The sequence below is a fragment of the Microtus pennsylvanicus genome, chromosome X, assembly GCF_037038515.1.
Source record: "Microtus pennsylvanicus isolate mMicPen1 chromosome X, mMicPen1.hap1, whole genome shotgun sequence".
NCBI lineage: Eukaryota > Metazoa > Chordata > Mammalia > Rodentia > Cricetidae > Microtus > Microtus pennsylvanicus.
In genome coordinates, this window is record NC_134601.1 from 75,171,623 (window position 1) to 75,196,122 (window position 24,500).

Here is a 24,500-nt window from a genome sequence, read left to right on the forward strand (position 1 = left end):
CTATAAATATATCATGAAATAAATCCATGAATTAATGAAGAGGATATAGAGAACATACAAAAATTCTAACAAACTTCAAAGTACATGAAAATATTCATGTAAATTATACTTTGAAAACTTATCCCTCGTTTCAGGTATTAACATTTATGTCATACTTACATGCCAAGCACTATAAAAATTATATATATAAAAATTATATATATATATATATATATATATATATATATATATATATATACCACTTTTTTTCTCATAAAAACTCTATTAGGTAGTCACAATCATTATGGCCATCATAAGAAACAAGGCAGAGATCATACAAGTCATTGAAGGTTTCTCAGTTAAGCGCTAGAAGTAGTTTTAAAAACCAAAATACCCACCTCTGTTATCAATGCTCATTAACACTCATTATAAGCCTTATTCTAATTCTAATACCCACCTCTGTTATCAATGCTCATTAACACTCATTATAAGCCTTATTCTAATTCTAATTATTTTCATTTGTTTTATAATTTTATGCCATAATAGTTTCATATCAGAATAGTCCTCACTCCACTTTATATGTAGATATTCATACACAGTTTTAGAAATACATTAAGAAGCCTATAAACATTTTGTCTTTGAGAACTTTAGAATAATCCCCATGAAAGGTAAGAATTCTAATGTCTCTTATATCATGGAATTAAAAGAGTTCTGTACCTATCTCAACGTCATCTTCAGCCTCTGCTTTAAATATATACACTTTTATCACTTCTGAACCAAATCCATCTTCTTTAACATCTTCTTGTGAGCCATCACTACCGATTTTTAATGGTGTGTTCCCCATATGTTCTAACTTCTCTCCCACATCATCCACTGCAAAATATAAGGGAAACTATTTCAGTCAAAAATTACATCTGACATTTAATGAGTGGTAAGCATAATGGCAAAATTAAAATGTTTTAACCACCTACCCACTATAGTCCCTTAGTGACCTATTATACAATCACTAAAAATGCTGTTTCATGAAAACAATACTCAAGATCGGAATTACTTAAAAATTTTTTTAAATTATATCATATTACCCAAACCAGTCTTTGTATAAGATATATTAAAATTTAAAAAAGCAAACATGTATTTAGGTAGGCCATATTTCTTGACTAGGACTTATGATTTTGGCAGTTTACGAATATCTATACACTGCAGTTCACATATAGTGCTCCTATGAGATTAACGTTATCCTTAAAACTATAGAGAATACAATTTTAACATAAATAAGTGGTGACTTCAATAACTGTGCCTTTGCCTTTTCATATATAATGCTTTTATATTCACTGAAGCATCGAGCTTTAGATGAGAAAAGAGGGGTATCATCTACTTAGGTATTCATTTTACATGTAATTATGAAATAAAACATAGACTGTATTTTATGTAAAATCCTATCACTAAAATCTGTAACAGAAAAAAAGAAGAGTTATAAATTTACATAAACAAATCCTAAATTAAAAAGCAGTTCTTTGTAAAAACAATTAATTTATAAAATCTATTATTTTAAAAGATGAAATAAAACATACCCAAATGATTTAGTAAAAAGAACTTTTCATTACTCATCATGAAATATTATCTAAGAGCTCAAATTTCTGTTGACGCATTTGAAACGAATTTCAAAACACAAATTTTGTGTATGTGTAAACATATGCTTTCTTTTAAAATCAGAAACACAGATAATACCTAACTGCGTGGTACTTTTCCTCATAAAAAATCTGATGCTTCAGAGTACATGAATAAAAGTCATATATTAAGGTAAAGCAATCATATTTGGGACTATTACTAAAGATTTTCAATATGCATAAATTTTATTCTGTTCTACAGTTTCTGAGGACACAACATATCACTATGAAATAGATATTCTATTAACGATCTTATAACAACCATAAGTCATATTCAAGCAATATATTCTCTATAAGTATGTCCCTACCATTTTACTTCCAAAACTGTTCCTATAAAAACTAAAGCATAATAGAAACCAAAAATGTGCCATTACATATTTCAGAATACCACATATGAAACATAAAAGACTGAAGCCCTAGTATTTATCTAATATCTAACAATTTTGAAACTATGAAAAAATAGAATAAAATGCATTAAAGAGCTATAATCTTGGTATTTCTTAAAAATTGAAGCAGATCTAAATGAGTGAAAAATCTACATTTTCCCTAGTTCAGTTTCAAGTTTGGTATGTCATCAAAAATGCTGTTTTGTCCAATGAAATGGAAAACAATGAAAGCACTTCACAAATTATTTTAACACTGAAAAGTTATTTTATCTTTTTGTTTAAATATAAATGATTCCATTCCACTTAAAAGTTTAAATATACTATTGCCAATAAAAGCTAGCACTCAAATGACACAAGAATGATGTAAATATTTCTATTCCACTAAAGCTCCTAATCACATTACTGTATTTTTAGCAATTTTGGAGTGACAATTTCATAAATTAGGATGAAGATATATATATATATATATATTGCTTGAAAGTTTTTCTTACTAATAACAAATAAAATGATGAGATCATAAAAATATTTTTTAAAAAGTTAATTTTTAAGGAACAAGCACTTGCTCATTCATGATTTGAAAGCAGGATTCATAGAACACATTTTTAAATACCCATAATACAAATTTGGGAGGTTGGAATATTTGAAAATTGAAAAAATAATAAAATACACTCATTTATAAATATGTCATTATTACACATAAATTAAGTGACCATATTTCCTTCTAGAACACAGTAATTTAAAATAACTGAAATAAAAGATTTTTGTAATGAAATATTTTTGGCTAGTTCTAAACTATATATCTTAATTTTACCTGTAAATATTGAAATTATAGTTGATATGTCCTAATCACTTTTTCTGTTGGTGTTCTTTCTGATTTTACTTCTACTTAAAAAATATTTAATGTACCCATTGTTTTCTGATTAGATTAAGCATTTCAGAATGAACAATTTTGAAATGTATGAAGCAACTGAATTTGTTCTGTTTTTTTAACTCATAAATGATAGTTATTTTTAAAGCTGGTGTGAACTTTGAAGAGTTTAGATATCAGCTTTACCAATATTTATTCTATATTCTTAGCTACAGAAAATACAACATTATCAAAGTTTTACTAGGAACCAAAATGACTTAAGAAATAAATTTTTACATATTTTCTTACTAATTAATTTTAGGACATAGAGCTGCAGGCCACTGCAGCTTGCAAGCTTCCTGCCTTGGCTCTCCAGTACTGAAATTATAGGAATGGATCACTACTTGCCTTTAAGTGGCCGTTCTTAATACAGATAAAAATTAAATACTTAAAAGATTCAAGCTTAATTTTTTTTTTGCTTATTTTAAGGCATACACCACACTATAGTTTCAGGACCCACCTTCTAGGTGAGCAATATAACACATCCACAAAATTCTATTAGCATTAAAGACAAGAACATAAGTAAGGTACATTGTTTGCCAGCACTAAAAAGGTTGGAAGTATTCAATATTCTTTTGTAGATCACTGGCACAATCTGATTAAAATTCCATTTTATTGCAATATACAGTGTAAAACTCATTCTAAAAAATGGATTAAAATATAATTACATCATTTCCCTCATCTCTCTCATGTCTCCCATGCCCACCTCACTAATCCCCAAATTGATGGCCTTCTTTTTAAAACCACAAAGGCTTTTGAGTTTGCCACTGTTGTAGTACATCAAAAAATAATGGTGTGGCTATTATATAACTATACAATATACTAATATAACATTGTGATTAAACAATGAGCAAAGGCTCTCTTTTATAATGTAGAAAAAAGGAAAAGAAAGAAATCACATTTAAATTTCAATAGTATGCCATGCTCAAGTATTTATCCAAAAGAAATGAAAGCATTTACCCCAACAAAACTTGTACACATTTTTCCTATCATCCTTATTCATAATAGTTAAAAAGTAGAAACCACGAGAGTGTCCATCAATGATGGATGGGTAAGCAAAATTAGTATATATCTATAACGAAATATCACTTGGTAATAAAAAATGACTGTCACAATGGTAAATGCTATCATATTGATGGCCTTTGAGAAACACTAAGACAGAAAGGAAAGGTCGCATATTACACAATTCCATTCATAACAAATATGTAAATAAAATAAGCAAAATTTATGAACCAAATTTACTACCTCCTGGAAGTAAATAGAGTGGGAAGTACCTTTAAGAGCTTATGAGGTTTAATTTTGGTATAATTAAAACTTTTAAAATTGATTGACATGATGGTGATTCTACTGTTAATATATGAACAAAAATTAATTTAAATATTATCTGAATTTTGTACTATAAATTATATCTTGCTAATCTAGTTATATTTTTAATGTTGAAAAGCTGTAAACATTTTTCTTCTACTCTTAAAATTGGTGATGTTTAAATGCATTTTCCTACATAAATACAATTTCATACATAAAAAGTGTTAGTTACACTACAATGGGTCATTTATAAAGGAGATTCCTCATCCTAGTGAAGCTTTTGACAAAGGAAATAATTACCCATACATTTCTTAAATATATTAGAGTTTTTAAAAAGAGTTCATGTGGAACATTAGACCAACATAGTTACTGTATATTAATTTCAAAGTTACTTAGCACGAGTGGACAATGTTATTCATCTGGTAGGATAAAGAACTTGTGAGGTTTGTTTTGAACATGCATTAAATTCAGATGCACCTCAAAATGACAGAAAAAAAATTCTCTAACTCTAAAGTCCTGCTACTTGATAAGATTTCCTTATAGGAATATTTAGGGAAGATAGAGTCTGTTTGAAGTCTTCAACTGCAGCCCTTAACTATTTTGGAAAGTCTATATTTGGGGGCAAAAAAGTAAAGGACCTCTTAATTTAAAATGGAGCTTTTAAAGGCAATTTGTGCTATAATTCTTGACTGAATAGCCACCAGACATCAAAAGGTAATTAAGATAAAAAGATGAAGAGAATAAAAATAAAATTTTAAGAGTAAACAGTTCAAATATGAATATAACTACTAAAAATAGTAAAAAAAATAGTGGGAACGTTCTGAGTAGTCAGTCACAGCTTACAAAAATATTTTCTATGGTTTGTCTGTAAAAATTTTAATGAAAAAAATTCTAAATTGGATTTGGCAAAACATGCCTAGAGTCCCTGCACTTGGGAGAATGGGTAGGAAAATTAGAGTTCATGGATAATATAAGAAAGTATTTGATTTTGTGTATACATACATACATATATATATATAGTATTATTTTATTAGCGTATACTACTTGTACAAAGATCTATTTCGTTATGACATTTCCATGTACGTATATAATGTACCTTGATTATATTTACACCCTCTACCACTTTGTTATCTTTCCTGCTCTCTTCTCACTTTTCCCTTCTGGTTCCAGATCCCTAATACTTTATTTTCATTTCCTCTAGCCCACTCACCCCTGTAGATTCTATATAGGAGAAAAAAAACCCACACAATGCTTAGCTTTGTGAGACTGGATTATTCACTGTACGTGATTAAGCTCTAAAGGAAGTTTTTAAACTGTTTCTGCTTTTCTCTCACAAATAGTTAAGAAGTAATCCATCTCTAGTTTAAGGTCACTCTAAAACTAAATCACTGTTGTTTCAATAACATGCTAATAATAGAATCTTCTCTTTAATTTTCTGTTAAATTCTATCAGCCTAAAAGGGAAGAAATCTCTTCATTTGTCATTATGGGATTCCTGGGTACGCAAATAAATGAATTTCTGATTCTTGTACATTCTCTTGGGCTTTTTCCTTAAGTTTGTTTGTCTTGTTCAACTCTGATGTGTTAGTTTTTGTTTTATCTTATATTTTGTTATTTAAAATAAAAAGATACATTTTCTAACTTAAATCGCCTAAAAAATTAATGACTCTTTCTGACGATCCTCCTGTCTCTCTATATCCTGATTACAGGCACACACCATGGTACCAAACTTAGAATTGTCTTTTTCTTTAAAAAATTTAAAAACAAATGATAATGTGTAGCCCAGGCTGGCCTTAAATAAACTTGTGATGCTCCTGACTTCACCTCATTTAGCAAATCCTACCAGCATGGTCCACCAAAATGCCCTCTGATTATGATAAACAGTTGTGTGGCTTTGGCAGTTTGGGGGGACCCTGGTAATGAGACCAGCATTTATCCCTAGTGCATGAACTGATTTTTTGGAGCCTGTTCCCTATGGAGGAATACCTTCCTCAGCCTAGATACAGGGGGAGGGGCTCGGTCCTGCCTAAACTTGATATGCCAGACTTTGTTGTTGACTCTCTATGGGAGACATTGCCCTATATAAGGAGGGGATGGGGGGGGGTAGAAGAGGAGCAGGTGGAGGGGAGAGAGGAGGTACTGTGGTTGGTATGTAAAATGAAAATACTAACCTTAAATAAAAGAAGCAAAAACAAATATTAAGTTATGATTACCTATAAAAACATGATATCTAAACTTTCTAGCACTTTCATACTAGTTTAATTTAATGAATAACTTTTGAATGTATATTGCAGTTATTTTAATATAGAGACACTAATAAATTTTGCTATAACATCTTATCTGATAGTCATAGCTTTTAGTGTCAAGTTAGTATGTAAATATGGGGCTGTCCCAGCAAGACACATACTTGTAAGAATAGGTAATAACATTCCCCAAATCTTTTAGCAGTGAACCTAATTCTCTTAAAGAAAATGTAAATATTCACTGGCAAATTATTTCCAGGCTGGGCATAATGGCACATGCGTACAATCCTAGTGGTCCAGACATAGAAACGAGTTCAAAGGACCAGAAGTTCAAGGTTCTTCTTGGGTACCTAACAACTTTGAGCCCAGCTTGCACGATGTAAGACTCTGTCTCAAAAAACAAGTGCTTGCAAAAGAAAGGTTAACATAATAGACTTTATAATTATGTTTAAAAATTAAATAAATCTAGTTTGTGGTTTTAGTTTTAAAATAACTATCATATTTATAACACAGAATCATTGTATGAACACACAGGCACACATACATAAGACTTTCTGCATAGTGATTCCCTTCCCTGTGTTTCATTTTTATTTTTAAAAGGAAAAAATACGACTGAAAAAGTTAAAAGCCTTTATCTACTTTTTGCTATTTGAAGCATGATCCCTTCAAAATTTATAAAGAATATACCCACTCTTTTTACACAGGCCTGTGTGCATGCATGTGCATTCTTGTGTGTGTGCTGGGGATTGAACATAGGAGTTTTTGCATTCAAGGCAAATATGCGACCATTTTATAAACACCATCAAAAACATATCATGGGATATATTTGATGGTTGGTTTCGCAAATCTGTCACCCAAAGTGAAAATAAAATAGTTCTATCTTCGTTCAGACAGAGTGCTATAAGTAGTCTGAAACTAATGCATTAGTTTTCCATAGACCACATATGAATACATATAATCATTCAATCAAAATAAAACATAATCTAGAAAGAATGGCAGGACACAAAGTTTATGTTTTGATTGAAAAAATTATAAATTTACATAACCTATCTAAACATATTATGCTTATGTTCTTAAGTAAAAGTTTATTAATAATGCCAGCACGCTATGTTTTTAAGAAGCAGTAATAACATAATTTACTGCTCATTTTGAAATATATATATACATATATATTTATCATTGAAATTTCATATCAACTAATATTTCTATCAAGCCTTTTAAATACATATTTCTATTCTAAGACATAATTGGCCTTTTCATTTTACTTTGGCTTGCAATTTCAGAGTATATTAAAAATATATGTAAGCTCAAAAGACACATCTTTGAAAGTTCAACACCACAGCTTTGAAATTATTTTCAAAAAAAGATCCCTTCTATTGCTTTTATGAAATATATTCTTTGTCCCAGAATACCTTTCTAAATTATAGAAATTAATCTCCCAAGTAATTGACTTTATGTTTCACTTACATGATATCATTAAGTAATCTTCAGAAGTGCTCTTGACATCATCATCGTCATCATCATCTTCAGTTTTTATTGTAACAGTAGAACCAGGAACACCACCAGCTGCTTGAATCACAGTTTCTGTATCTGAATTAGTTACAAGAACTTCTTCTGATACCATTGTGGGAGAGTCAACACCTGAAACACAATCTTGAACCACATGTTCCAAATGTCCATCTGGACCAGTAACAAGATCAGCTACAAAAACCTGCTCTGGTACCCTAACGGTTTCTGTAATTAGTTCAGAAGTCAAGATATGATCTCCATCATCTTCTTCTAAATCTTCTTCAATGGCAACATCAGCTTCAAGTACAGCTTCAGGAACAATCACACCTTCTGTTACTACATCAGTCTCTGTAATAATATCAGGCCCATGGACAACTTCGGCTGCAAGGCCATGATCAAGAGTTATCCCATCATCTGTGACAACATCAGAAACTAATACAGCTTCAGGAACTGAAACAACAATATGGTCTCCATCGATATGTGCAGTACCAGCCATTCCAGCCACTACAATACAAACAATTATTCAAAAAAAGGGTAAAGTTATTTTATTAATAAAATATTATATTCAATAAATAACTACTTCTATAAAATAGTTTAAGTATGTACTAGATATCTGGAGGAATATAATATATATATATATACATATATATATATAACTTAAAAAGCATTGTTGATAATTTAACTGTAATAAAAAAATCACTAATTAGGAATTGGGTTAGAGATCAGTGTAAATAAACCAAAAAAAATGTAAGTTCTTAAAAGTAATTTATTGTCATTTAAAAGCAAAAAAGACATAATAAGATATCACCACACTGTAATTAAAATAACTAAAATAAAAGACACAGCTGCTGAAGATAGAGAAAAATGTATCTTTTATATGTTTGGGTGAATGTAAAATATTAAGTCATTCAGCGAAAAACAGTTTGACAGTTTCTGACAAAACTAAACATTCATTTTCTAAACAAAGCAACAATTGCACTCTAGGAAATTTCTCCACAGAAAATGTAAAACATGTTTACACAGAAACTATACTTAAATGTTCAAAACAGTTCATAGTGGCTTTATTCATAATAGTAAAAAATAAACACTTTCCAAATATCAGTCCATCAGCAGATAAATGTTTAGCTAAATCAACGCTGGCACATCCTTATCACAGAGTAACATTTAGTCATAAAGAGGAATAAGGGTACTGATAGAACCAACAACCAGAATAAATCTACGGAAATTTATCTTGACATGGATCTACTACACAAAATGAAGAAAATAAATGACAGATGTGGGTCCATCCTTAAACAGTTCACTTAATTCACCCCTTCAAAGGCTAAGAAAAAATTAAAGAGGTGGTGGGAGAGTTAAAGAGAGTTAAGACCTAAAGGTAAGGTGAAGAGTTAGAAATGGCATTCCCTAGACTACTGTAATCCTTACTCACATAACTGTAGTTACTTACACTTACCCCCACAAGACAAGTCCTATCAACAATCAGTCAAAGAATGTAAAAGAACTCACAGGGATCAATCCTTTACTTGTGAACTGCTAGCTATATGGGAGAAAGCTGTCTTTACTTGTATAACCTCTGCTGAGTCCACCAGGTTCCAAAGAATAGCTCTACACCCCAATGCACAATGGCCCAGGATAATCTATGTGGGTCACAGAGTGAAAGAGAGAGATGGACATAAAAAAATTGTTGGGGAGAAGAGTGAACAGAGCTGGTAGGAAGAGGCAAGAGTAATCAGAATGCAAGGGATACATATGTGAAATTGTAAAAAAGTACAAATAAAAAATTTAAAATCCACAAGCCAATGTATGTCCAAACGATAGAAAAAGAACAAGGTATATGGTTTTAGATAACAAAAATTACCAAAAACTTTAATTTTCTGGGTTTGATATTGTACTATTGTTAAATAGGATACCAGCATTGAGGAAAATGAATAAAAAGTATATAAGACCTTAACTATACTATTTTATCCTACTTTCAATGACTATATATTTGTAAAAAATGAAAGCAAAATGAGAAAAAGAGATACTGTTATAAGTTAATATAACATCATATCACAAAACATATAGCCATAAAATTCCCAAGAAATTCTTTAACTTAAAGAAATTGCTATATCCAAAACCTTAGAATCTTTTAATACCTGATTTTAAAGAAACGAATCTTAACTCATATCAGACTAAGATTTAGCTTGATAATATTAATAAGTTTGCAACTGGGAGAAGATTTTAATTTTTCTCTTGTGTAGCATGGTAGGCACCAGCTCCCACTTCCATTGTAAATACTGTAAGAGAATAGATTCTCTTCACGAGGAATTTTAAGTTCTGCTACCCTGAGGTGGTACAATAAATTAAGAGTTTGTGGGTCTACTTATAATGCATTATCTATATGAAATGCACCAGTACATAATCTGTACATAAACACTAGGACATATACACCAATACATATACGTAATGATTACTTTCTTATAAAATACTATCTGGAAAAAATGTAAAGTAAGGCATTACAATGCTCACTACTTATAATCAATTCATCAGGATGTTAGTTAAAGCTGGAAACCAGTTTCTACCATTAATGATAAAAGCTAAGAATGAAAAGAAAACTGATTTTCAGAGGTCTTGGGAATAATTACTATTATTTTACTGATTTTTGAGACAGAGCCTCATGCAGTTTAAGCTGGCCTCAAACTGGTTATGTAGTCAAGGGTGACCTGGAACTCATAGTTGACCTGACTCTGCCTCAGGAGTTCCGGAATTACAGGCACATGCCAACACACCCATCCTTCCTTTCAACTATTCTAAATTCTTCTCAACCTTTTTCTGTTTTCACCTAAATCTTAAATTACATCAAAAGAACATAACAACAGACATGCCAAAATAGACACAAGGCTTCAAACCTACACAAGGAGCTTAAACTAAAACCTTAAACTAAAAAATGTTCAAAGTGGGAGAAATAGTCTTTCTCAAGAAAGAGCACAGCCCCTGCTTATCCAATACCACACAGTCAAGCCTGAAAACATTTATACAAGTAGTATTTTATAGACTAAGTAGGTTATACTTAGAAATATATATGTATGAAAAATATTTATCAATATACATCAATGAGAAAAGAGGCCATGAATTTGAAATAAAGTAAGCAGGGATCTAGGAGACGGGTCAGGAGAGAGGAAAGAGAAGGAAAAAATTATATATTATCTCAAAAATAAAAGAAAAAAGAACATAACCACAACCCTACAAAACTGGTAGACAAATAGAATATGAATTTAAAAAGTATTTTTTCTCGTTTTTTACTCCAGAAAATTAAGAGATGAGGACAGAGTAGAGTTTCAAATCTCGCATTTATCCAGACTAGAAATGATAGCTTTAGCAAAGAAAATTAAATATTAAGTCTATTAAATTCCTAATACTGGGATGCTATATATGTAAATGTTAAGATTCCTATTTCATAAAATTGTTTTTACAGATCAATAATTTAATATTCAGGAAATCCTAATGATTTCAAAGTATTCTTGGAGATTAGTTTGATTTATGATTAGACAGTGGGAAAAGATGGAAGGCTAGAATAATGCTAGTGCTTGCCTATGCTCAAAAGCTCAGATTAAACTGGCTAAGCTGATTCTAAGAAAATAAATGATTCAAAGTTCACCTAGCCTAGAATAGGTAAAAATCCATCAAACCTAAACCAAAATGAAGCTAAATATACTTGTTTACCCTGATTATACTTCTTTAAACTGAACCAAAGACCTTAAAGAATCTAGACCAAGAACTAATGAGTACTGCAAAATAACGTCAAATTACTCAGACTAAAAAGATCCATAATTTTGCTTTCTTATCAGTTCATCTGTTACATTTCATTAAATTCCAAAACCAAATTTATTTACTCAGCTATAAATGAGCTGTACTTCCTTAAAAATGTCATTTATTCAGATACACATAGGTAATCTTTATTATTCGCTAACAATGCATTAAGCAACCTTATACTATATATGTGTGTGTGAGAGAGCATATACACGCATATATAAAAATCTCATTTAATCCTCAAATTAAGTGTGAGTGTTTTCTCCATTTTTATGAAGAAAATATATTTGTCTTTAAAATGTATTTATTACTGCTGTGCATATAAAATACGGGTAGAACCCCAAAGGACAACTTTGTGGAGTTGCTTCTCTCCATTAACCTGTAATTATCAGGTTGTTCTTGAGCTTTCATGGTAAGTACTTCACCTGGTAAACCATCTCGCTAGCCACCCCAAATTATATTTTAGAGAGGTTAGCTGTATATTCATCCTTTGACTCAGGGTTGTAGTATTATTTTCTTCTTCTTCTACTCTCCTAAGAAGAAAAGTTTTGTTTCTTATCCTAGATAAGTTTTAAAAGAGAGATTTATAAAATTAAGCAAATAGGACAATACTACAGTAATATTTTGAGAAGAATTAAAAGAGCTAGCACATAGAAACTCATTTAAATGTTATTTTAACATTTATTTAGTAGTACCTAATGGCATGAAGAATTTATCTTACTAGTTAAAAAATTACATAGGATTCTTTCAGATGTGAATCAATGAGATAAACATACAACAACAAACGGTAAATTCTGACAAAGTACTTTCTATTTTGTGAGGATTTCTTCAAATGTTATCTAGCACCACATTGGAGTGACAGCAAAAAAAATTCTTAACAGTCTGTCTTTGGCTAGTATATAAGGCCATTTTGCTTTATAAGTTTCAAAGCAACACTTACCTTTCCAACACTAAAATCTTAAACAACTATTAAACTCAATGCCACTGACTGTAAGGTCAATCTCTGTTCTCAAACATCAGCAAAACTATTATATGACATAATATTATAAACTTTTAAATCTTAACAATCCTTCAAAAGAAATTGATTTAGTAACTTGTAAATTAATTCTTCCAATTTTCTATACAATATTCATCTCATAGTCTCAAATGAGAACCTTACAGAATTTGGAGATCTTGTGACACATAGCTGTATAACTTCAAAAAATTCAAAATCTATTTACTAATGGAAACCTAACATATTCTAGAACAGCACAATCACAAACCATAAATCAATAAATGAGTAGACACTACTCATATTAGCAACTCTTGATTTCACTATAATTAAGAATAACAGTATTATCACAATATAAAAATTCAGTAGGGATTGAACTACCCATTTCAATTTAAAAGATCATGAAAATGGAATTTAAGATAACTTATCATTTAAAAACACAACTAAACAGTTGAATCATGAATAGGTATATAACAAAAAAAAAGTAGCTCTCTAATTTTTTTTCTGACATAGAAACATTTACTTCATTAGTTCACTTTAGAGAAGACTTATATAACTACGACAATGCCAACTAAAATTGGAAGTAGTTTGCAAACCTTCCCATCTTCTCACTCCTTCCTTAAACAAGGAATGTATCAAATGAAAACATTTCTTCCAGCTATGTGATCACCTATAATACAGCATTTGGTAATAAAAGAGTTATGTGTTATAACATAAATGGCACATGAAAATGTGTTAAAGTAAAAGAAGCCATGCATTAAAGGCCATACATTACATGATTGTATTTATAGGAACTCTTCAGAATAGGTAAATCCATAAATTGAATTACTAGTTGTTAAGAACTGGTGGAGAAAGAAGGAATAGGCAGTAACTGCTAACAAGTATGTGACATTTTGTTTCATTTTTATATTTTTAAAATTTTGAGATTATAATTTTTAGTATAATATATATCTGAAAATTGGCCGGGCTGGGCGGTGGTGGCGCATGCTTTTAATCCCAGCACTCAGGAGGCAGAGGCAGGCAGATCTCTGTGAGTTTGAGGCCAGCCTGGTCTACAAGAGCTAGTTCCAGGACAGACTCCAAAGCCACAGAGAAACCCTGTCTCAAAAAAAAATGGCTGGTTATCACTGCAGAATTCTCAAAGTGTACTAAAATGCAGAATTATAAGCTTTAAAATGGTGTATGAAGAGATGGTTCAGCAGTTAAGAACGCCTGCTGCTCTTCCTTAAGGCCCGAGTTCAGTCCCAGCCCTCATCAGGTGGCCTATAAACTGCCTGTAACACAACTCCAAAGGATCTGACATCCTCTTCTGACTTTCAGAACCAACATGCATGTGGCATACATGCATATACAATACATATAACTACAAATAAAAATAACTACTTTAAATATAAAATTTAAAAGGGGTTAATGGTATGACATATGAATTATTTTTAATGAAAAAGAAAAAAGTTGTAGCTCCTATTTCCCAAGCAACTAAAAATAAATAAAGTATTACATACAAGAAAAACTCAAGCTACTGAGGAAGTTACAAAGTTGACATTGAAAATGAAAATTTGCTTAGTATATTGAAATTCAAATATCCCTCTGGTCTATAACCAAAATTGAAACATAAGTGGTTTTAGCATTTTAAAGTTTATAAACTCTCCAGACAAGTATTTTAAGGACTAAAAAATAAATCTGTATATTTAACCTTGTTTCCTTTCATCTATAGTTCTTTCTATGTCACTTTTTTATCATTACTGTGATTTAAACATGAGAGGAGAATTTTAAAGATTCGTTTTGGCTCACAGTTTCATAGATTTCCACCTGTTTCCATTGTTAAGGGACTGAAGTGAGAGAGGCTGAACATCATAGCAGGGAGCATAGAGGGAGCTAACCTCATGGAGAAAAGGAAACAGAAGGAGACTATGCCTGTGATAGCAGGCATTCTCCTATTTTACTGCATCTAGGTCCCTAGTCTGTTAGATGGTGATGCCTACTTATAAGGTAAGTGTAAAAAATACCCAATCATCGACTTTAGTAACTATTTAAAATCCTCTCACACCAATCAAGTCACCAACCAAGATTAACTATTACAATTCTTCTACTTTTTTACCCATCCCAAATCATTTCAAAATCATTCATAAACAAGAAAGCCCACTCATCTTTTAGAAGAATAAATCAATGACTTCTTTATATGTCACCTTAACAATCATCTCAATCCTTACTAAATTCAACCTTGAGGTACCCAGATGTATTTATCTGACAAATGTCAAAGAATCACAGAACTCAAGAGAACCTCAACGTCCTCATTATAAAAGTGGATCAGTAATTCAGTCAAGTTCATAACCTAGATAACATCACTATCAAGACTAGAATACAGTTCCTCTAATCCTTAAAACTGAGATCTTTAAAATAGGGCAGCAAATGGCATATTAAATCACACTGAGAATAGTAGCAGCAATTTCTTAGGCAAGCAAAGTATCACTAGTTCTATTTGCCCTTCGCTGATTTCAACTTCATTAATTCCACATGACCCTAAAGGTTCTGTGTCTTTTTTAACAACTGTTTATCATTTCTGTTTTCTACTTTAAATCCTACCTCGTCTTCAATTCTTAAGATCCGATCCTTGTATCTTTTAATTTGGACACCATTACCTCCTTTAAAATTCAGACCAATCTTTCCAAAATTTAGTTTCTTTCTAGACAATCAATGTAGTCTTAACATATTCATCAAAATTATTACTGTTTTAAGGCCACTGAAAAAACTGGGCATAGAAGTAAGGAATCTTTTATTAGAGCAAAAAAGGGAAAAGGTGGTGGGCTGTAAAAATTGCTCAGTGGTTAATTAAGAGTATTTGCTGCCCTCTTAGAGGTCCTGCTTTCAGTTCCAAGTACCCATATGTCAGACAGCTTACAGCCACCCTTAACTCTGGCACCAGGAGAGCCAATGCCTGCTTTAGGAGTCTGTTGTGGACACCTATACACATGTGGCACATATGTGCACACACACAGACACGTGTGTGAATCTTTTTAAAAAGAAGTGTTATTTTGTTGGTTTAACTTTGAGGAAGTGATATCTGAACATAATTACCAAATCTATGATTTACCTTTATCTCTTTATAATCATCTTAATCCTTTGTTTGATAGAAACACATCACTTTCTAGCTTCATGAACAATGCAACTTAAAGCACATTTTAGACAGCTGATTTAACATTTTCTACATCTGAAAATTATTATATACTATCACATGATACAAATAAGCACTTATGTACAGAGTTTTTCATTTCTCATAAAATACTATCTTTATATACCAAGTTCCTTTATCTCAAACTTCTTACAAATTATAAGATCTTAAATATACTATTTATATATGCCTTTATGAAAATTAGCTGTACAATTTTCCTAGTGAATGAATATTTCAGTGTAGTTCTATTTCCTTGTTAATTTTAATACATTCTTACTTTATAATCATAAGATAACAACAAAGAAAATGCTTTACCAAAATCCTGCATAATCATGGTATGGGCCATCCTAGCATCTGAAGTGTGTAATCCAAGACTTCCACCACCTGAATCCATATTTAGCAAAGTTCATTCACAAATATCTGTAAAATAAATGGTTTGAAAAACAGTTTAAATACATTTACCTCCAAATCAGTTGTTTTGAGAAAAATAGAAAATATGCCTTACAACCAGGTTTGCAAGGCTCATTATAAAAGAAAAGAAAAACCCCAAATTGCTTAGTTGCTTTATGTGAGAACTTGACACAAAAGAGGTAAGTGGAAGTAAAGCCAAGCTAATGGAAAATGAGGCACAGTGATGGTGATGAGCCATAGGAATGTGATAAAAAAAAAACAAGGAAAAGAACAAAACTGCAAGACTGAGGTCCAGTTAAAATATACGTAATAAAGAAAAAGAATAAGATGAGGACAGATTACTAGTTGGTATGTTTGTTTATACATTACTAGAGGACTCAGATGTCTAGATTTAGTGAGTTTCATCCAGTAGCTCTCATCCATTTCTTCCACACCCAGATCAGCCCTGCAGCGGAGCTCTGCAGATATTGTATTCACCTCTGGCTCCGGGGCTCTACTTATAATGCAAAATGTTCTAGCACAAGTTTCCCCGGAGTTCTTTGAACCAGTAAGGACTTCTGGCCTCACTCTACTACAGTCTCTTGTCTCACAGTTTTGAGGAATCATGAAACATGACTGCTTCCTAAATATGGTAAAGATAAAATCAATCACATACAAACATTTAGCATTGCTTCTTTCATTTGCTTGCAATTGTACAACTGATATTGTCCAGTAATGATTAATAAAATCTTGCTATTCTATGGAAGTTTTTAAAGCAATAGCTCAACCTGTTTCATTCTCTATATTAAGACAATCAGACATATTGGAACAGAAAGCCAGATGTTGCCACTCAATATAATACTTATAATTGCATATATGCATTGCCTCAGCAACAAGAGATTCTAACCAAACAACCAAAATTGTGTGAATTTTTAAAGGTACTTGTTATGTTCACTCAGAAGTGTTTGTTAAAATGAGACATATTACACTAGGGCTATGTCCTTAATGAAAATTTTAGAACGAGGCCACCCAAAGTAAGTACTGGGGTATGGCTAAGCATTTTCCCCTGCTGTGATGTTCTCTAGCTACCCAACAGGCAGAAGAATCATGAGAACAAACGCCGTATTAAATGTCTGAGTTGTATACTTTCTACACAAAAATAATCTTTATCAGTGGCTAATTATTTCTATGTATCAAAATAATTAGATAAATTATGTAGGGACAAAAGTAGATATTTGAGAGGACATTTTAGGTCTATTTTGCTTTTCTTTCCATATTACTATGTTTTTGTCTTGCTGTCATCCAAGATAAGGACAAAAGGCCAAATGAGTACACCATAAATTATCTGTATAACCATACATTTAAGTAAAAATGCCATAAGGATTTATTTTGGACACTTTAAAGTACTATGCAGACTTCAATTCTATCATTTGATTTCTTTATCATATAACTAATACAATAATTACAAATGTTATTCTATGCTTTTAAATTTTTGTAATTAGTAAAAAAAAAAAAAGAATAGGTAATTTGCTAATCACCTTTGCACAAGTGAGTTGAAGAAACTGTAGATTTCCTTACAGACTGAAAAGTGAATTTTGCAAAATTTCTTTTTATTTTGGTCCTTCAAAACAACGCATTTTCTCTGGGGAAATGTTCTTTACCTATTATGAAAATACAAATTAGATGCGTCAAGACATTTTTAAGCAAATCGCTCTTATACAACTTAAGAATGTTTTTCTCTACTCTTCAAACTTGTAAGGTGAGGTTGTGAAAGCTCACCTGTTCAAATCTGTGTTTATCTAAAAAGCAGCCAGGACACTACCAGATACCCCCCCCAAAAAAAAACCCTGCAGTATAAAAATATCACATTTAGAATTCGACTGCTTAAGGCAAAATCTTCTTTACTTCAGATTTTTAAAACACCTTCACTTGGAAAGTAAAGAACAACTAAGGGCAAGGTGTATTTTTGCCAAATCCATACAGAAAATTCTGCTCTAACACTCAATAAAGTGTGAAAATTACAACATACTGGGCAAATATTATGGGAAGTGCCACACTGAATAAATAGCACAGAGATAAAGTGCAATACTTTTTCACCTATAGGAAGTTTCAATAAGATCAATACTAAACAATGTAAAGGAACAGCAGTATGGTGGTTAATAACCAATAGGCAGGTAAGCAGCTCAGTCTTCTCAAGAGTGTATGTACCACACAAGGTTATCGAACCAAGAACAACCAAGCAACTACGCTTCAAGTAAACATCCCTCTATCAATACACGAGAAACAGAAAACACACACACAAAAAAAATCAAATTTTACTCTCATCTGCCTCTTCTAAACAGCTCGTTCAGGGGCAAGCTTTTTCCGTGATGTCAACAGGGCGAGGGACAGAAGAGAAATGGTAAGGCGGCTGAGCGAGAGAATGGGAAAGTAGTATTTGCAGAGATAGACAAAGGAGCCCTGGCAAGTAGCAATATTGCAGCTTTGGACGCAGCACTCTTCCCGCAGAAGTCTCCCTTTCCCACGACCGTGCCAAGTTTCAATCATTTCCAGCAGAAGGCACACACGTGCCCTCTCCGGTATCGCCCAGCCCGCTGATGTTCAAGCGAGCGAGAACAAGAGAGCCTTGGCAGCGGAGAGGTGAGAGCCGGCCGAGGAGGAGTCCCCCGCGTCGCCCTCCCTGCTCTCCCTGCTCTCCCGCGGCGCAGCGGTCACCGGCGGGCGCTGCCCCCACCCCACCGCCCGTCGCCCCTCGCTCCCGTGGCTCCGCTGTACGTGGGAGCCCAGCGCCAAGCAAAATGGTGGTATTGGAGGCAGCCGCGGCGACGGCTGCAGCACACGGCACCAGGCACCCCCCACCCAGCCGGGCTCTGACGGCTTCGGATCCCCGCTCCCTCCCACGCCCGGCCCCGGGCCACTTCCCTGGCCGTGCCCCGTTAGCCCTCGGGCGTGCCGAAAGCTCCCGGCAACCGCCGTCGCCGCCAGCGGGCGAGTTGGCGCGGCGACACGGGGCGCGGGCGAGGGGATCATGGAGGGGGGTCGCTAAGGAAAAATGTCGAGGGGACGCCGCACTCTCCACCGTTTTGTTTTCCGCCATTTTCCTGTCACCCTAAACCACCGACGGCCAAAACGACGGCTCTGGCTCCCCCGGGAAGCTCCGGTCTAGGAGAGGAGGGGGCTGCCCGGGGAAGAGACCCTCACTCCCCCCAACGTTTCTCTGACCTCCGATGGCGGCGGAGGAGGAAGCGGGGACTCCGGCGGCTGTGGGGAAAGCTCGGGGACTAGACGCCACTTCCATTGTTCCCTTCGCCCTCCCCGAGACGCTGGGTGGGAGCCTCTCCCCTCGCGGAGACACGCGGAGCGTGGCAGAGCCGACGCTCCCGAGTTTCTCCTCAGGAGTCTCCTTACCTGTCACCGCCGCCGCCGCGGGACCGCCACTGCCACCGCCTTCGCCGCCGCCGCCAGTCAGACTGAGGCCGCTCTCGCCGCTGCCGCGGGGGGCGGCAGCTGTGGACCTGGAAGGTCCGAGCTTTCGGGTTTCCGAGGTTCCGCAGCCCGAGCCAATCACAAGCTACTCTGCGTCTGGGAGGCGCGCCGCCTTGTCCTGCTTTATAGCGCCGCTACATGCTGAGGTTGCATTACGTCACGCAACCCTTGCTGCAGGGTAGGGGGCCAAGGGGGGGGGGGGGAGGCGCGCACGCGCGCGCCGCGCCACCCTCCCGCCTGCCCGCCCGCCTGCCGACCGCGGAGCCCGCGCTGGGTTTGTGCTCTGAGACCCCACGGACTTGCCGCGAAGACTGCGCTGCTGCTGGAGGAGTCCGAGTGCGCAAGCTCGGATCTTGGTACGTCCCTGAGGAGTTTCCGTGGGAAGATTTTGTTTTCTAGGTTTCCTAAAGGAGGCAAAGAGAACGAGGGAAAAAGCTGAATGTCCAGTAGATGGGGGCTTGCCGTTTAAAAAGTGTGTGTGTGTGTGTGTGTGTGTGTGTGTGTGTGTGTGTGTGTGTGTGTGTGTGTGTGTGTGTGTGTGTGGTGTGGGAGTGTGTGGGAGTGTGGTGTGTGTGGGAGTGTGTGGTGTGTGGATGTGTATATTCTACCCTGGAGGACCTTACAAATTAGGCTGACCACGGAGATAATATCTCTCCAGCAATAAAACCTATATATGTTTTACAAGTTTCCTCCACCCTCCCCTCCATCCTGTCATAATAAAGATAATTTGAGGAAGAAAGTAAAACATTTTTTAAAAATTAAAAATGCAATTTTAAAATGGAAGAAAAGGTAACACAAAAAATAAATGAAATGAACGCCTAATAATTCCTGAATGTGACATTTCATTCTCCATTCCATCCTTTTCATAACGAAGATAATTTGAGGAAGAAGGTAAAATAAAATTTAAAAAAGATTAAAAGGGGGAGAAAGGGGGTAGAACACTAAATGAAATGAACACTAAATAATTTCTGAATGTGACATTTTTAGCTTCTGTCTGCAGAAAGGTGAAAAATCCGACTGGTATGCAAGAAAGAGTGATGAAATGTGACAGAAAAGGAGATAGAAACCAGGTTGTAATTTTAACAAGTCTTCTGTTCTGAGAAAGAAGCCTTAATTGTAGGTTCATTCAGAATCTATAGCACTGTTTAAAGAGGGAGAAGACATGTTCCTTTGTGGGGGAGGAAAGGGTAACTCTTTATTGAGAAAATAATCTGAATATTTAAAAACACAGATGTTATTGTTCTAGATCATTTATCCAGGTATCTAGAACTATATACCTATAGAGATCTATTTTAACGTCTAAAGTACTATTTGACCAGGAGGCAATAGTCTTTCCCTGAAAGGTACTAGGTACAAGATATTTTAGTTGTTAAAATAAATAGTAATAAATCTTTTCCCGTGGTCCTGGGGATCAACCCAGTACCTCATACACTCTAAAAAAAAAAGCACTTTACTGCTGAACTACATACCCAATCCAAGGAAATATTTCAGGGGGTGGGGTGTGAAGCCTGTATCACAACTTCTCAACTCTCCTACTTGTGGCCCCAAAGCAGCCATAACTTGTACACAGTGGGCATGGTTGTCTTCTATTAGAAATTTATATACTTTGACATTTGAATTGTGTTCCATTTAATGTGTTTTGAAATCATTCCTTTGGAGATTTCAAATATAAGTCCCCTATCAATTGCAGAATATATATAAAAGAAAATGGTACTTGTCCAGAGTTGGCTAGTGGGCCATGGTTTGTTAATTTTTTCCACTGTCATCTCTTTACACTTCTATTTTCTTTCTTAGATGAAGAAAGGTGTTTTTATGAGTGTATATGGTGACATATTTCTATACTTAATACTTGGTCAAATGCTGCTTACTGCTCTTTTCCTGTGACAATTCCAACTGAGTATTTAGAAGAAACTTGAAAAAGAAGGGTTTTTGTATGCTTGGTTGGTTGGGTTTGGTTTTTGTTTTGTTTTGGGTTTTTTCTGTGTGTACACAAGTGTGCATGTATGTGTGCGTGTGTGTGCGTGTGTGTGTGTGTAGAAAGAGAGTCAGTATAGTGAATGGCAGCAGTGTAGTACATAATTTTGAAAAACCCAAAATTCTTCCTTGCTTTTCTTTCCTTAAACATATGACCAAGCAAAATGTCATGAGAATTCTACCTCCTTAACATCTGTAGAATACACCAAACTTGGACCATTTCTAACATCACCCTTTGTTCACATTTCTTCTTAGTTACATTACTACAGCGCTATGCTAAGCAACACTTTTGTGCCTCTTTCATCATGAAATCCCAAAATAGCACGTTTCCAAGCCAGAAAAGTTAGAATGGAATGGAGTTGCCACCTCCGTTCTTCCTTCACTTGAATCTTCCAGCAAGAGACTGACCACTGTAATGCTCTTCTGACTCCGTTCTCTTCCATACAACCCTATTTAATGAAAGAGAAAAAAAATTCAATATAATCAAATCAAAACAGAAAAGATAAATATTTAAGGGAGGAAACTGGCTACCATGTGGAAGAAAAAACATGAAGTGCAGGCTTTTGTGATGTCTTAAATAATAATAATAAATGTTATTTTATATGTTGATATTTTGGCGCCTCTTCTGTTTCTTACTAGCTACAAGACTAATAATATTAATTAGGTTCTATAAATTTTATAATTTATAGCGTGCTATTTTTATAGCTTGTCCTTTGACTTCCTCAGGAACCTCAGCTAACTAATAGTGGATTGCTATAGTACATTTAGAAACCAAATATTGCTGTCTCTTTTTTCTTCAATGATTCTGCAGTCACAGTTTGTCATCATCTATAGTCTCTTTAAATTGAATTTCATGTATGAACTCTATTCCTCTTCTTGCTTTCACTGTAACCTAGGCAACTCCCATGGAATAATACAAAATGAATGAACGTAAGCATATTCTGGGTCACCTAGAAGAACACTTTATAAATATATACTGTCGTGCACTGTCAACATTCATATTTCTATTTCTATTTACAAACATGTTGACACTAGCTAATACTGTTTTAATTGTTCTGGGATGATATAAAACAAGAGTCAGATTTCATTTGTAAATTATATGCTACTACCTGGTGTGCTGTGCATAATAAAATATCTTGGTAGTTAGGGTAATGGGTGGAGTGAGTCATCTCGTAGCATACAGTAGAGCGAGCCACATTCAATATGCCACTGCAGTCATATTCATGTATCAGCTACAATTTAGTTTCATCCAAAATATAATGTGATATTAAATTAATGCTGTTATTTCAATGGGACTTGTTGTTTATTTTCTGAATGACACTCACACACACAAAAGAACAAAGAGTGTATTTCTGTACTGCTGGGCTTTTCATGTTTAACTGACATAATAAAATTAATAACATTGAATAATACCATAATACCATTTTCCTTCAAAATGACCTAGAATAAAAACTACAAATTACACACCAAATTCTAAATACTGTCCTCCACAACCAGGACCAGGAAAACTTGGGGGAAATGACTAACTCCATGTTTCAAATAGGAAATGATAAGATGAGACTTTGTCATTTTGTTCTAACAAAGAGGAAACTTTCAAAAACTGTGTTCATGCCAAAAGTACACAAAAGCTTCCAAAGATAATAGTAACTGCGGATTATAGAAACATAATAAATACAAAAATTTCTAAGTCATGTCAGGATCTTAAAAGAGATCTCCCAAACAAAAATTCAGTGGAAGATATTTTTCTTGCATCCATAGAATACTGACTTAAATATTCTGAAATTAAAACGAAAAAGAAAAATCAACTATTTTACTTTTTCCATAGAAACTATTTCAGCACAACAAAATATCCTTAGTAGAAGATCAAAAGTTTTAAGGTCTCAAATGTAGCAACAGACGCAGGCAACATCTCCGATGGTGGAACATGAGATGAAATACTGAAATAGAATTTTCCAGGCTGTTATTACCCAAATATCTTGTTTCCCTATCAGTATCTTCACCAGAATTTGATGGTATCGCTATTCTGTAGTTTACATTATCTAGTACATAGAAAATGGTATCTTATTAGATTCTAAACTTGCGCTCACTTGTCTGGTACCTAATAATGGTAAATGCCTTTTAAAGAGTGCTCTCAAGACCCAGCTATACCATTCCTATATACCTTTGGGTATATACCCAAAGGGTGCTCCATCCTACCACAAAGACACTTGCTCAGTTATATTCATAGCAATTTTATTTCTATTAGCCAGACACTGGAAAAACTTAGATGTTCCTCAACCAAAGAATGGATAAAGAAAAAGTGATATAGTTACACAATGTTTTATTATTCAGCTGTTAAAAAAATACCATCATGAAATTTGAAAGCCAATGGGTGGAACTAGAAAAAAACATTGTCCTGAGTGAGGTAATCCATAGTCCTTTCTAATTAGACAATACTATTTCAGCTCTTTTTAAATTACTGAAATTCTCTTTGTGACACACAATATATGGTCTATTATGTAAAATATTTTATGCGCTTGAATCAAATGTACAGTCTGTCCCTCTTAGGTACGATGTTCTGTATCTGTTTCACTATTATGTCTAGATAGTTTGCTTACTACTGAAAGTGTGGTAATATGTCTTCTATAATAATATTACTATTTTTCTTTTTGCTGCCAATATTTTTAATATATTTAGCTCCTTTAATGCATGATAAATTTATATTTA

At 34.1% G+C, this 24,500-nt stretch overlaps 1 protein-coding gene across 4 annotated transcripts in view; it reads right to left on the minus strand.

Moving 5' to 3' along the window:
- Znf711 (zinc finger protein 711) overlaps positions 1 to 19,870 on the minus strand; it is a 28,971-nt gene extending 9,101 nt beyond the window's left edge. For 2 of the 4 annotated variants that reach the window (XM_075957860.1, XM_075957858.1), the window contains exons 1-5: positions 19,743 to 19,853; positions 17,873 to 17,995; positions 16,260 to 16,364; positions 7,954 to 8,499; positions 697 to 852 (exon numbers count right to left, since the gene is read on the minus strand). In XM_075957860.1, coding sequence (XP_075813975.1) covers positions 697 to 852; positions 7,954 to 8,499; positions 16,260 to 16,338 — 781 coding nt within the window. In that variant the 5' untranslated portion in view covers positions 16,339 to 16,364; positions 17,873 to 17,995; positions 19,743 to 19,853. Of the gene's footprint in view, positions 1 to 696; positions 853 to 7,953; positions 8,500 to 16,259; positions 16,365 to 17,872; positions 17,996 to 19,742 lie in introns of all 4 variants that reach the window. The other 2 variants (XM_075957859.1, XM_075957861.1) reach the window with 1 other exon arrangement.
- Positions 19,871 to 24,500: the final 4,630 nt, after the last annotated feature.